We start from the raw sequence: 15144 nt of genomic DNA on the forward strand, positions 1-15144 counted from the left end.
CCCAGGGTGTCATTTTTATACAGCTTGCCGCCCACGCTTAACCTAATAGATGACTTCTTATCTACCTTTTACACACTAAAAGAGAGAAGTTCATATCTTAAGACAACACACATAGGAAAAAGTGCAGAAAACCACACTCTCCTACACGTGTAATATCTTACACCATTTGTGACTTTCGGTTGGCACTTCTTGTAAAAATGTTTCTTCATAGAATTGCACACAGGTCATCACACTCAGCCAGTTTATAGTATTAGTTAATGCTTTAAAACATCACCTCTGTTAATTAAAATATAATTCAAAAGTACTTTATCATTTCTCTTAATGGCAATTTTCCATCTACCTCAACATGGTCTTTAAAAAAGGCATTTAGTAAGTGGGGACTACCTATAAATGTTTTTCATGGAATTAAAAAAATAATACTCTGTCCAGAGCAAGATGTGGAAGGAGGGGGATTCTGGAATAGAGATTGCATCAGGCAAAACTGAAATGGAGGGTTGGGGTTGAAATAGTGTCAGAGAAGGATGGATGTTGGATGGCAGGCAACGGGTTTATTTTACCAGTATGTTGTTGAAGTATGTTAGTCAGAGGAAGGTTTAGTAGGTTTCTGGATGCTGCAGGAATACTTAAGCAATAGGGAAGGAGTGGCTGGCTGAGGTTTCCAAAATGGCTTGATCAGCAACTTAAGCATACCTACACTTTGCTTTCTGCCTGATGATCAGTATCTCACATTGGGCCAGCTTCTGATTTCACCTGAAATTAGGCCATTTACTGGATTGCATCCCCATGTTCTTTGGATAGCTTTGTTCTTTGTTTGTCTTCTTGCTCATTTTCCTGTTTTTCTCTTTTCTTCTCTCCCTTGATGGCTTGTCGAGTTAACTGACTACAGATGGAGTCCATAACATTTACAACATTTTTGTACTGGTCCCCATATATTGCCCCCAGATGTCTTTGAACCTCCAACCCTCATGGATTTTACAAGATCATTAAAGACACTTTTATTTCACTAGGTCTTCGATGCCAGCTAAATCTTTATTGGCACTCACCTGAGGAAGATTAATTTATTGTCATTATTTTTTTTATTATTTTGATCTATTCTATTGTTGCCTATAGAATTTTAACTCTTGTACCCACTCAGAGTATTTTGAACTGCATTGTCTATAAAAACTGTAAATAACTAAATAACTCAGGTCATTCTCACATACCATTCCAGGACCCAGCTATCTGTCATCCCCATGGAAGCCTTGGTTAACCAGCATAGACATGAGTATAATATACAAGTGGCAAAGCTCAACCATCCAATAATCTTGTTGACTTCGTGAGGAATAATTAGATTGAACCAGGCCAAAATAACCACATAAGACTTAGCCACGATTATCTCCACAAAACCAGTACAACCTGAGTCAAACACTGAGAAAATCTGAGCAAATGTTTGGCAGATGCTTTGCATAATCCTCAAAACATCCTGCAAATTTCAGTGCGACTGTTTCTTATTTCCTGAAATGGAATAGTCAGGCAAGTGTCAGTGGATGCAATAAGGTGATGTTTCATCACCTCTCAGGCACAAGAAACCAGGGCCATACCATAGATGACGAAATGGACCTTTTTATTGCTGCAATGCCTCCTGATTCTCACCAGACTGATTTCATTCTCTTAGGAACAGTCAGGTAAGACTTCAGGGACTCTGTGGGAGGTAAGGCCTGCACTCCTTTTGCTGTGCAAGGACTTTAAATCCAGCCCCTCTTCACATCTCCCCTCGCTTCAGCTGGAGATTCCACCATGCCACCCTTATTACCAGCATAATAGGAGTTCTTCATCTATGCTTGGTCAGACTCACTCTTTGACTTCCTCCCGTGGTGCTCTAGGTATCTCTTATGCTACTTCATCTCCTGTAGTCTTTCCGAAAATGAGTAGACCCTCTGGGTTCCACGTAGGTGGAGAATCCGCATAGGTGTATCCCAATCCAAGGCTGCTATTTGCTCATTCCAAGCAGCAACTAAAATGTCAGCCAAACTTATCCTATTCACATGTTACTAATTTAATAACTGCAGTGATTCACTTAACAACTGTGGCAAGAAAGATCATAAAATGGGGCAAAATTCACTTAACAACTCTCTCACTTAGCAACAGAGATTTTGGGGTCAATTGCAGTCATAAGTGGAGATCTACCTCCTGTACATGTGTTTAGGCTACTGTTACAGGGTCTGCCTTTATGTGGTTTGTTCTACTTTCATAATTATAATCTGAAACATTTTGAGGCTTTTCAATTTTTTTTTAATTCTTTTAACAACTATCTTCTCTTGCAGCCATCCTCATATCAGGCTACCAGAATGTAAATACACACAAATACAGATATAGAAATGCATGGGCAGCATGTGTGGGTAAGGGAAGATACTAGTAAGTTATTTGCTATTTTTGCGAAGAAAGGATAAAAGGATATTCATTCATTAATGGATCATTGGAAGTTCAGAGGCAGAATACTGGTAACTGAATAGGTTTAGAAGAGAAACTTCGAACAATGATTAGCTTGCATTCTCTGACCTTGGCTAGTTTGGATGAAGAAAGTGAGAGCTACAATTAGCTGAAGATATTCTCAGCAGGCTCCAGACCAGACACACACACACAAAGCTACGGATGCCAGTATGCCTAAAACATTGTATATCTGCAAATGGTGAAGATAAGGAGGTCTTGTGAAAGACTGACACTGGCATACTTTTAACTGCATGTGTTGGCCAAATGTGACAGTTGGAATAGACTTCCTTCCTCCCAACTTTTCCACCCCATTCTTTTTACAGAGCCTGAGCGGGTTTAGGATAAGATCGAGTCAGCACAAAATCTACGACGGAAGTGGGCAAATAAGAGAGAGGAACAAAGATCCACCGGGAATCCCAGCCAGCAGAATAGCGTGTATAGGGGTATTTCGATATCAAAGCATGCTCCATACAGTCAGTCACCTTGTAGAGATCTGTGCAGCAACGAGTTGCCAGTTGGACTTTGATCGTCTCACAAACTGTTTTGAGAGAGAAAGAGAGAGAGAAAGAGAGAGAGGAGAGAGAGAGAGAAAGAGGAGCGAGAGCAAGTAGAAGGAAAAGAAAGAAAGTCAGTATGGAGATGTGGGGTCCAAAATACTAAAGAGAATATAAATAAATAAAGCAGCCTCCACAATACTACATGAATGAAACAGTAATAACGTTTAACTTTAAGGACAATTTTCTCTGACTCTCAAACAACTAAGATGGGAAAAGTCAGTCTCTCCCTAGAGTTATTACAAAAATCAAAGCACAGGTAAGCTCCATGAGCTCTGTTACTACAGCTCAGCATGGAAAAGCATAATTGTGTTTTAGAAGAGGACTTTCAGACCAGGAGAAAAGCCCAGCCTATGAGTGTTCCAATTGGTGCCTTGAGATCAGGGGTTAGGACACTGAGAAATTCAAAGACATTCTTGGCTGACTCTCCAGGCTGCATTACTTTCTCATCCAATAGCCCAGAAGAATTTGCCTCACCACAGCTTTATAAAGCATCTGGAAATTAAGACTATTTTAAAAATCCCCTCCAGATTTCAACCCATTCATCCACTTTGGCCACCATAGTGTCTGGGACCTCTGTCCAGAACTGAGTGAACATGGCCTCTGATTGGTGGATTCCTGTACTTCTTCCCCCAAGTGCACACCTAAGTGCCCATTGCTTTCCGTGCTGTGGCAGGACACTTCTTTTTATAACCAGAGGAAAAATGGACAACCTTAGATGGAAGATGTTGATACAGCCGAGCATTGGCACCCAACCAAGTCCAAAAAATGGACTTCAAAGCATGTGACAAAAGGGTGGTCTTCAATCACCCGTATGATGGGTGCTATTGAAGCTGAGCAACAGTCCCTCCCAGCTTCTGATTCCTGGTAAGCTTCTCCCAATTAGCCTGCAAGCCCACATAAAGACTCACATGCATCAAAGTAAGGCTGGCCATAACTTTCTTTGATTTCCTCTGGGGCTTTGATCCATTGTTGCTCCAGGCACTCAAGAGTTTTTTGGATATCAGTCATGGATGTGCGGAAATAGCCTGGCTCGATTATGGCTACTTTCACCCCAAATGAGTGGATCTCACGCCTAGAAAGAAATTATCAGTTCAGAGTCACTACCTGGGGGTGCTACTTCTTCCTCTGCAGAGCAGGAGAGATTTCAAGAAATCTAATCTTTTTCAATCTGGTGAGAAAATACCATTTCTACATCAATCCTGCCATGGAAATTTAAGCAATTCCTATCTTTTTTTTTTCACTTGATTATTAATAAATACTAATAAATTATTGCTCTCTCTGCATGGGATTTCATGGCAGGGATTCTTCTATTTCGGCAAGCATGTACTGAACTAAAGCCACCCATTATACCTTTCTCAGCCTGGCCTATGTTACAGAATCATTATGGTGATAATACTACTATATATGCCAGTTTAAGTTCCTGGAGGAAAGGCAGGTTATACGTTCAAAAGAAGACAAAATAAATATGTTAAATGTATTGCTAAATTTTTCAAACCAGATTGATTTTAAAAGAACAAACTATTTTCATCAACAGTTTAACCAAATAATAACTTGGCCCATTTTCCAAAATCGGGTCAGATATAATAGACACACCTAGCAAAGCCCTTGACTGAGTTCCACTTTCCTCCTCCTCATCTATCTGAACCAGGAACATGGAAACATTTATTCCTTCTCAGACATCCACTCAAACCTGTTCTTTGAAGTGGCATGAGATTACCTGAGACAGTCAGAGAAAGCCTCCACTCCATACTTTGAGATACAATAACCACCTCCCATGGTACTAAGTCGACCCACGATGCTGGACATGTTAACCACTCTTCCCCTGGCCTTCTTCACCAAGGGCAACATATGCAGTGTCACATCAATTAGCCCAATTAGATTGACGTTCAGCACTTTCATATAATCCTCTTTGGTCAGCCATTCATTGGGGGATATAGGGTGCACAATTCCAGCATTATTTACCAAGCCCCAAAGTCCTGCAAAGAAAAGACAACAAATATGTAAAACTTTACACAAGAAAGAGACTGAAAATCTATCTGGCCCAGGCTGAGCAGAGTTAAAAATCTAAAGTCCTCAAAAATCTTCTATGTATGTTCTTTAGGCTAAGGGGAAATTTCCTTGAATAAAATTAAATTAAGAGCCAAAACACCTTGAAAGTATGTTTTAATCAGCACTAGCTACATAATCTCATGATCTAGGATTAAATATATCACAAAGAGTTCCTCCTAATATTTCATAAGGAGCTCTTCCTAATAAGCCTTATGAAATAGTTGATCTCCAAGAAGACTTTCCTAATCAATTTATAATTTGCTCCAGATTATTGAGAAGCCTATTTACAGTTGAGCCACTGTACCTTTATTCCCCACACATTCTTTCACCCATGCAGTTGCTGCCTCAATGCTCTCGCTACTGGTGACGTCCAGCAGGGTGGTTTTCAACCGGTCCGATGTGAGTCTCTCCAGTTGCTGTGCTCCCTTCTGGGTGAGACAGGCAGCCAACACGCGCAGACCCTGGGCATCCAGTTGTCTGGCCAGCTGGTTTCCAAAACCAGAATCACAGCCAGTGATGAATACATGTTTTTCTCTCAGGTTGTCTACCTGTTGTTTTTCCCGATAGGATCGTATCACAAAGTACAGCAAAATTGCCAATGCCAGGTAGAACCACATGCTTGCTGTGTATTAAAATAAGATAAAATTTAAGGTCTTCAGGTTTCCTGTTTTGTTTTGTTCTTAAACCAATTTTTCTGGTCTTTTTTCTTCTATCTGTTGTCCTTCTGATGTCGATGGACAACAGTATGTTCTCAGAAGAATTGGTATGGAACATCCAATTCACAGATTAATGGTTAACAAATGATGTTTGCTATAGCTGCTCTGTAGTTCATTGCACTTCCCTTTAGCAAATAATCTCCTCAGCAGATGAATTCTGTCTATGCAACTTTACCTGGAATAAATCAGCATCTTACTAGAGGTGAAAGTTGCTTTTGGAGACAACTATGATCTTGGGGACTGAGAATCTCCACAAATATACTAGAGGTGAATTTTCACTACTCTCTTGCTACGAATGAACTACCATTCCTTGTCAAGAAATTTGGTATTTTTGTACAAGTAGTCCTCAAATTATGATTGGTTATTTAGCAACTATTTGAAGTTATGATGGATTAGTTATGACCCAATTCTTAAGTTCCAACAACTGCCCCTCATCATGGTCACATGACCACATGTCAGGCACTTGTCGACTGGCCCACATTTACAACCATTTGTAGCGTCCTGTAGTTCTGTGCATGACTGTGTTTTATGCTACTTTTGCCAAAAAAACAGCATTTATTTCTGGTTTTTGGTAAAACCGGCCCTTGGAGAACAATTGGTTCACTTAATGATTGCTATGGTGGCTTAATGACTACTGCAAAAGTCACAAAATTGGGTTAGTCACTCACTTTACTACTGTCACAACCTATGACTGTACTGGGCAGGGTGTAAGTCCATTAGGGTGTAAGTCAGGATTAACTTCAGATATGTAGCTCTCACTATTATCCATCTGCATAATGTACAGGTCACAGCTAAAGTGCAACACACCACTATATGCACGACAGAGGGTTATTCTTTTTCTTTTTTTAAACAAGTTTTATTAATTTTCCATTTTAACAAAGCTTTAGGTATTAAGGAAGCAACTTGGTGGTAGGGTAATACATAGTCCAATAACGCGTTTTTCCATACAGTTTACATCATCAAAAATTTCCTCTCTGTTTCCCTTAGGTATTATACCAGATTTCAGATTAATACGTTGCTAGTTATAACTCAATCATTTGAAACATTTATCGACAACTTTTAATTTATATGCCTTCAAATCCTGTTTTTAACTTTTATCTGGTTTCAATGACAGTATTCCAGTTGGCTTAATGTCCATAGTATTTAGATTTCGGATAGCCCACGGTTCCCTTAGTTCAGGGGTAGGCAATCCAAAACACTCAAAGAGCCACTTGGACCCATTTCCCATCGAAAACAAAAACTGGGAGCTGCAAACCCCTTTTGACATCTAAAATGAAGATAACACTGCATATATCTTTTTTTACCTTTATTATGTGTGTGTGTGTGTGTGTGTGTGTATGTGTATCTGTGTGTATATGCGTGTGTGTGTGTGTGTGTGTGTGTGTATAAAAGAGACTGATGCCATTTACACAAGCAAGAAATGCAAGAAAGCAATAATTGCTAATAAGAAACCGGCAACTGGAAAACAGCCTATTCCATCAGGCCCGATGACAAGATCTAGGAACCGGATGCAGACCCTGGCCAATCTATAAAGGGGACTCTCCTACTGACCGGCATCTTGAGCCCTGATGATGTCAGCAGTCGCTGACGAAAGCTAGGCGTTTTATTATAATTTTATTGAAATTTTATTGGTATTTTACTAAATTTTATTAAAATGTTATAGTATTCCTTGGTGCTCACATTTATTTGTTTGGTTTTAAATATGGATATACCCAGGGATCATATTTTTAGTGTAATTGTTAATATATATATATATAGCTAATTTCATTAAAAACACGAATCCTGAGTATAGTCATATTATAAAAACAAACAAACATGAACACCAGGAAAAATTTTAAACTAAAAACGTTTAATCTAGTGCCAAGCTTTCGTTGGCCAACTGCTGACATCTGCCAACTGCTTAAAACCAGTCAACTGGTTTTAAGCCCTGATGATGTTGGCAGTTGGCCAACGAAAGCTTGGCACTAGATTAAACGGTTTTAGTTTAAAATTTTTCCTGATGTTCGTGTTTGTTTGTTTTCACGGGTATTTATATGTAGGTCTTTGGTTATTCGGGTTTTCTCCCACATCAAATTGGAAGTGTCTTGGCGATGTTTCGACGAAGTCCTAGAAGCAAGAAGCTGAAAACACCAGCCTGAAGATGATGAATGGGACTTCGTCGAAACGTCGCCAAGACACTTCCAATTTGACGTGGGAGAAAACCCAAATAACCAAAGACCTACATATATATGTATATATATACAGGTCTTGGAGTTACCTATACCTGTGAAAATCTATGAAAACATATATATATTAAAGGTAAAAAAGGATACATGCAGTGTTATCTTCATTTTAGATGTCAAAGGGGTCTTTCCCTCTCTTTCTCTCTTTCTCTCCCCCCCCTCTCTCCGATCTTCTGCTCACCTGGCAAGCTGGCTTCAAGCTGTTCTCCGACAAGCTCAGGGGAAGGCAACTTCGGCTCTTTTATGACTCATGGACAACTTCCAGAATTCCTGAGTCAGCATAGCTGGGCTACCTAGCTCTCGCCTGCCCTTCCTGCTTCCTGCTTCCTGCAGAGACAAAGCACAGGGAGGAGCTCCACCCAAAAAGCTTTTCAGCTTCTCAGAGAACACCGTGAGTCTACTCTCTTTTGCACACACACACACACACACACACAGAGAGAGAGAGAGAGAGAGAGAGAGAGAGAGAGAGAGAGGGAGGGAGAGAGGGAGAGAGAGAGACTGTTCCTGACAGTTAGAACAATTAACTAGTGGAACAACCTGCCTCCAGAAGTGATGAATGCTCCAACACTGGAAGTTTTTAAGAAGAGACTGGACAGCCATTTGTCTGAAATAGTATAGGGTTTCCTGCCTGAGCAGGGGGTTGGACTAGATGACTTCCAAGGCCCCTTTCAACATTATTATTATTATTATCGATCATCGCACAGTCAGCCAGATGTTCAGACTGGATTTGGCATTTTGTCTACCTATCGAGTCCTTACCCAGGACCTGGGATAGGCAGATGTGGATGTTTGATGGTATTACAGATATCGTCGCAGGATGGAAGCAGTTCCTAATAAGGCCGCCTTTTGCAATTGACTAATAGCGAATTTGTCAATGCCAATGGTGTTCAAGTGGTGCTCCAGTTGTTTTGGGATTGCACCCAAGGAGCCTATGACTATTGGTACTACCCTTGCTTGCTTTTGCCACAGTCTTTCTATTTCTATTTGTAGGTCTTTGTATTTTGTTATCTTCTCCAGTTCTTTCTCTTCTATTCTGCTATCTCCAGGCACTGCCACGTCCACTATCCAGACTTTTTTGTCTTTCTTATCGACAATTGTTAAGTCTGGGGTGTTATGTTGCAGGTGCTTGTCTGTTTGAATTCTGAAGTCCCAGAGCAGTTTAATTTTATCATTTTCTATGACTTTCTCTATTTTATGATCCCACCAGTTTTTGCTTACAGGCAAATGATATTTTTTGCAGATCTTCCAATGCACCATTGTTGCTACTTTGTCATGCCGCTGCTTGTAATCAGTTTGTGCAATCTTCTTGCAACAGCTTACCAAGTGGTCCACTGTTTCTTCAGCTTCTTTGCATAGGCGGCACTTACTGTCTGTTGCTGTCTTCTCAATTTTGACTTTGTATGCATTTGTCCTTAAGGCTTGGTCTTGTGCAGCCAGAATTAGTCCCTCGGTCTCTTTCTTCAATTTTCCTGCTCTTAGCCATTGCCAGGTTTTATTATTATCTGCTTTCCCAGCTATTTTTTTCATGTATTGGCCATGTAGTGCTTTGTCTTCCCATGCCTCTATTCTGTTCTTCATTTGGTCTTTCTTGTAGGCCAGTTTGGTCTCTCCAGTAGTTAGTAAGCCTTCCTGATATACTAATTTCAGTGCATCTTCATCATTGTTCTTCAGATATTCTTCCAAAGCCATTTTTTCTTCTTCAACCATCTGATGTACTTGTAGCATTCCACGCCCACCTATTTGCCTTGGTAGATAAAGTCTATCAATGTCACTGCGTGGATGAAGGGCATGATTCATTGTCATTATTTTTCTGGTCTGCCTATCCATTGCTTTTAATCCACTATTCCAGCTGTGTACCCATTGAGTTTGGATTTTAAGATCTTCTTCACTCTCTTGATGTATTCACCTCTAATCTTTTTCTTGACTTCGGTGTGCTTGATGTTGTCAGCTTGAAGGATACCCAAATATTTGTAGTACTCTTCCTCATCCAGACTCTTAATGTTATTTTCGTGGGGCATCTTGATTCCTTCAGTTTTCATTATTTTTCCTTGTTTGATAGTAATTGTGGTACATTTGTCCAAGCCAAACTCCATTACAATATCTTGGCTATATATACGGACAGTGTTGAGCAGCGATTCTATTTCAGATGATGTTTTTCCATACAGCTTCAGATCATCCATATAAAGGAGGTGGGATAGTCTGGCAGATGTTTTTGATGTTTGATAGCCATGTCCTGAGTTATTCAGTATTGTTGACAGAGGAAACAGTGCAATAACAAATAGTAATGGTGATAATGAATCTCCTTGAAATATTCCTCTCTTGATATTAACCTCTCCCAGCTTCTCACCATTGATCTGCAACTGTGTCTTCCATTGTGCCATCGATCTTTGCACAAATTTTCTGATGTTTCTACTGACTCCTGTTATTTCTAGGCACTTTATTATCCAATCATGTGGCAGAGAGTCAAATGCCTTTTTGTAGTCAATCCATGCCACATTCAGGTTGGTCTTCCTTCTCTTGCAGTTTTCCAAGATCATTTTGTCTATTAGGAGTTGATCTTTTGTTCCTCTGCTGTTGGGGTGGTTTCCTTTCTGCTCAGGTGGAAAGAGATTGTTTTCAACTAGGTGCTGTTGCACTGCATCAGCTACTACACCAGTTAGTAATTTGAAAGTTGTTGGTAAGCAGGTAATTGGCCTGTAGTTACCTGGTGTTGCCCCTTTTGCTGGATTTTTCATTATTAGGTAGGTTTTCCCAGTTGTTAGCCACTTTTCAATTTCTCCTCCTTGTAGTATATTGTTGAACTGCTTGGCAATGAGTGGGTGTATAACAGTTAGATGTTTCAACCAAAACCCATGCAGTTCATCTTCACCTGGTGCTGACCAATTTTTGATTTTCTTTGCTCTTTTTTCTACCATTTTTGTTGTTATTACTAGTTCTTTCATTTCAACTTCTGTTTTATTTGCATCCACCTCTTTTAACCAAGCCGCATCCTTGTTGTATTTCTTTGGGTTATCCCATATCTGCTTCTAGAACTGCACTGTTTCTTCCTTGTCAGGTACTGACTGATTCCTTGCAGTTTCTCCATTGATGGATTGGTAGAAACGTTTCTGATTGGATTGAAATTGGAGGTTCTGCCTATAGTTTGCAATTCGAGCTTCATATCTACTGATTTTCCTGGCTATAGCTGTTATTTGTTGCTTTATTATTTCCAGTGCTTCCTTGATCTTCCTTGTTTCTAAGTGGTATTTCTTGATTAGGTATTCTTTGGTCTTCTTGTTCTTCAGCTTCTTTTCTTTCATCTGTTCTAGCTTGCTTGCATGTGATCTTAACTTGCTGATCTTATTTCTAGTCTAACCTTCCATTTTTCTGGTGCACTGTTTGTTTGTTTTTCTTTTTTGTTGATTTTGCATCCCAGGTATTCTGTTATAACTGCAGCTGTGCTGTACATTAGTTGGTTTGTTTCTTGCAGTGAATTGGTGCTTATACTTGATATTGCAGTATTTGCATCTTTTAATGCTTGTGCTAGCTGTTTCTTTGGAACAAGCTTCAATGCAGGTAGCCTTATTCTGTTGTTTTTGTGCTGTTCTAGATGCTCAGTTATTCTTTGTTTCAATTCTTTTATTTCTTTAGTTAGAGGGTTTTGTTCTTCCTGAGGAAGAGGTGCCTGGTTTCCAAATGAGAACAGTTGTATATCTCTGCTGGATTCCTTCACTGCCAACTCCCCCTGGTTTGCCTCTACATTCTGAATTACTTCTGGTAAGGCTTTGATTTCTTTGCCCTGGGTAAACCTTTGCAGTTCATCCAATTCTGTTTCTGTGAATACTTTATTTCGTGTTATAAATCGGCGTTGATCTGCTAGTCTCTGTTCTGTTATTTCTGATTCTGGATGTTGTTCTTTCCAGAACTGGTGCATTCGTTTTAGATATCCTCTTCTTGTTGGACTTGATCTGTAGTAACAGATCATTATTTCTTTGTTTTCAATCACTGTGTATCTGCGACGGGTAAAGATCTTTTCTTCCAGTAGTTCTGCAGCTGCTGACCCTGGTTGCTCAGCCAACAGTCCTGAGTCCTGTAACCCATTTTTCACCAGATATCCAGGAACTCCGATATCTAGCGTGGACCTTGTTAACCCGGGCGACGTCCGAGCCGGTATGGCATTCTGCAATTTACGTCTCACCATATTTTTTATGGGAGAGACACTCTTTGTCTGACTCCTCTGATGAGACCTGTCCAGTATGGTTGAACCTCTAGCATAGCTCTCATCTTCCTTAGAGTACACAAGCCCCACAACCACGTCAAGGTAGTGCCTATTATTATTATTATTATTATTATTATTATTATTATTATAAGCAGGGAAGCCCAAGTGCCCCTCTCTCTGTCTCTGTCTCTCTTTGCAAATGGCAGAGGAGGCTGGGAGCCACAGGGGAAGGCTCAAAGAGCCGCATGCAGCTCCGGAGCTGCAGGTTGCCAACCTGTGCCTAAGTTCATTACAAAATAGTTATCATTTCTAAAATACACTTATATTTATTCAAATAAATTCTTAGTTTATTCCACAATCATATTCATCGCTTACTAATAAAATAACTTATCCTCTGAATCCATCTTCTACGTCAGTGATGGCGAACCTTTTAGAGACCAAGTGCCAAAACTGCAACTCGAAACACACTTATTTATTGCCGGGTGCCAGGTGGGCATGGCCCACTCGGTTGGCGTGGCTGTGGTGGTCATGGCAGATTGGGTAGGGGTGGCCAAGGTGGGCATGGTCACTTCATTGTTGCTCGTGGGGAGGGATGCTTGTGGGGGGTGGGCAGGGTTGGAGGAGATCTAGAGGCTCTCTGGCAGGTGGGGCGGTAGGCAGGAGGCTCGTCCTACAGGGTGAGGTGAAGCAGGGTGGGGGTGCCATTGCCATGGGGCAAGGCAAGGGCTGGGTTGGTTGCTGCATGACACCATCGCCCCTGCACACAGAGGCCAGAGAGCACATGGGGGCCAGCCCCTTGACTGGCCCACTTGGGGGCTCCACAGTTCGCCGCTAGCAGTTCAAAGAAGCTACCTCTGAGCTGGATGGCAGGCCAACAGCTGAGGAGGCGATGCAGTGGATCATGCCCAGGAAAAGGAGAGCATGCAAGGCCAGGAGGGACGGGGGGGAGGGAAACCAGCCATGCTGGGATGCATCCGGCTACGTGGGACCTCGGCGAGTTAGCAGGAGGCTGGTTGAAGAGAGACGGTTGTCATCTCCTGGGCATGGCACGCGTGCCCACAGAGAGGGCTCTGAGTGCCATCTCTGGCACATGTGCCATAGGTTCGCCACCACTGTTCTATGTTATAATTCAAAACTATTATTCTAGTAACTAATTTATTTCCCTTATAAATATAAATCCTGAATATTACATCAATTGATATCTTTTAAAATCTCCTTATCCCATTAAGTACGATTTAAAGCTCTTCCATTAGAGGTCACTTAAAGAAAACCATTTTTTAAATCTAACTCTGGCCTTCCTTTTGTGCCAAACAGGCTTCCATAACAGAGCTTTTAAATCCTCGGGTGGATCTACCTGCATTCCTGCATATGTCATTTGAATCAAGGGAGACCATCCAGTCATCAGCCTATCAAGGAAGCTAGTCCCTTCATAGTCATTAAATTGTTGGCCTGATAGTATAAAGTATAAATTTGAAGTTAAGCTGTGGGTGATGTTCCTCCATTTCTGTAGTATTTGCAAATAGTCCTTTAGTGGAGGCTATTTGTAATGAAAGTCAATAGGAATCCACCTCCACTATAGAAAATTATTTTCACCACCTAGCTGTTTCAGGTTCTTATCTTTTTTGATAATGTCAAGGACCAATTTTAGTCTCAGAAATCTCCCAGTCAAAAAAAAAATTCACTTGCTGTACCAGGTTTCGCCACAAGATATCCCTAGTGCAATGCACAGTTAAGCTGATCAAAGAAGAAAGAAAGAAATCTTCCTCTTTTTTTCCAGCTTAGCAAACAATAAGTGTCTGTAAGAATAAAGAACTTTTTGAGAGCCCAGGTATCCAGAAATTACAAGTCCAGATATTTAGTCATTTAGTCTAGTTGTTCTTTTTTTTTTTTTTTCTTGCCTTAGCTTTATATTCCCAAAGTAGGCAGGAGCCGCAGAATTGAGAAGGGGAAAGAAGGTATTCACAGGCTTTTACAGGAAAATAGATGGGAAGCAGGAAAGGCAAGGTAAGGTCTCACCCAATTCCTCCAGGTTGCTTTCATCGTGCTTAGTAGTGCTTTGGGCTTTCGGCAGGAACAGCTTGGTGATCGGCCATGTTAATGGCCGATCTTTTCTTTGTCGGTCCAGAGGAGCTGCCTCGGATCCAATGGAAGGGTTGCTGCCATTCCGCAGGTCGTCGAGGGTCCTCCTCAGCGGTGGTCGCCCCTCCTGGGTGACTTTCGCTCCTTTGCAGGGTCTTCCGATGGAGAAAAACTGGACGGCGGAGAGACCAGCCTCTTAGCCTATCCGCCAGTGCTGCAATCGCAAACTGGAAGCCCACAGAGGGTTATTCTTGAAATGGGTCTAGAGGTTGCAGTTGATGCAAAATGAAGCATCCAGATTTCTAACCATTGAAAATGTGTGATGTCTGACATGAATGGTCTGTACTGGTTGTCGGTTGCTTAGTGGGCACAATTAAATGTGTTGTATTCAGTTTTAAAGCCTTAAATGGTTTGGGGTCTGACTACCTAAAGGGCTGCCTCTCCTGTTATCACTCTGGCTGTTTAGCTTAGCAGAAACAGGCTTCTGCACTGTCAGAGACTTGCCACGCTGGCATGTGGGAAAGAGCTTCTCTGACGTTTTCCCCAAGCCATGGAATGCATTTCCCCAAGAAGTGTTTGGCCAGCATTTTCTCAAAAATTGGGAGATCTGTAAATAGGCATCTCTGTCACTAGACTTTTCACCATTAAATGATTCACTATTTGTTTTATTGTTATATTTAATCTACAATTTCATATTATTTTTGTTTTGAAATTTTGTTTGAGTCTTTAGTGCTTGCCAGGGTAGAAAAGTGGATAGAAAGAGACAATTTATACTTTGGAATTTGTACCCTTAGTAAAGATACACAAGTTACCTTTTTTATGTTTAGTTGTTTTACTGAATCATTAAAAAAGTGA

General features: G+C 40.9%; 1 protein-coding gene across 1 annotated transcript; it reads right to left on the reverse strand.

Annotated features, from left to right (window-relative positions):
- Nucleotides 1–2248: 2248 nt before the first annotated feature.
- On the reverse strand, nt 2249–8251 carry LOC120302959 (17-beta-hydroxysteroid dehydrogenase type 6-like). The gene is made up of 5 exons (XM_039331988.1): nt 8195–8251; nt 5380–5697; nt 4744–5002; nt 3935–4098; nt 2249–3007 (listed from the first exon to the last, which is right to left on the reverse strand). The coding sequence occupies exons 2-5, from the start codon at nt 5690–5692 to the stop codon at nt 2787–2789; spliced, it is 957 nt and encodes a 318-aa protein (XP_039187922.1). The 5' UTR covers nt 5693–5697; nt 8195–8251; the 3' UTR covers nt 2249–2786.
- Between the last annotated feature and the right edge of the window lie 6893 nt (nt 8252–15144).

The sequence above is a fragment of the Crotalus tigris genome, unplaced genomic scaffold (assembly GCF_016545835.1).
Source record: "Crotalus tigris isolate CLP2741 ecotype Arizona unplaced genomic scaffold, ASM1654583v1 scf7180000024441.2113493, whole genome shotgun sequence".
NCBI lineage: Eukaryota > Metazoa > Chordata > Lepidosauria > Squamata > Viperidae > Crotalus > Crotalus tigris.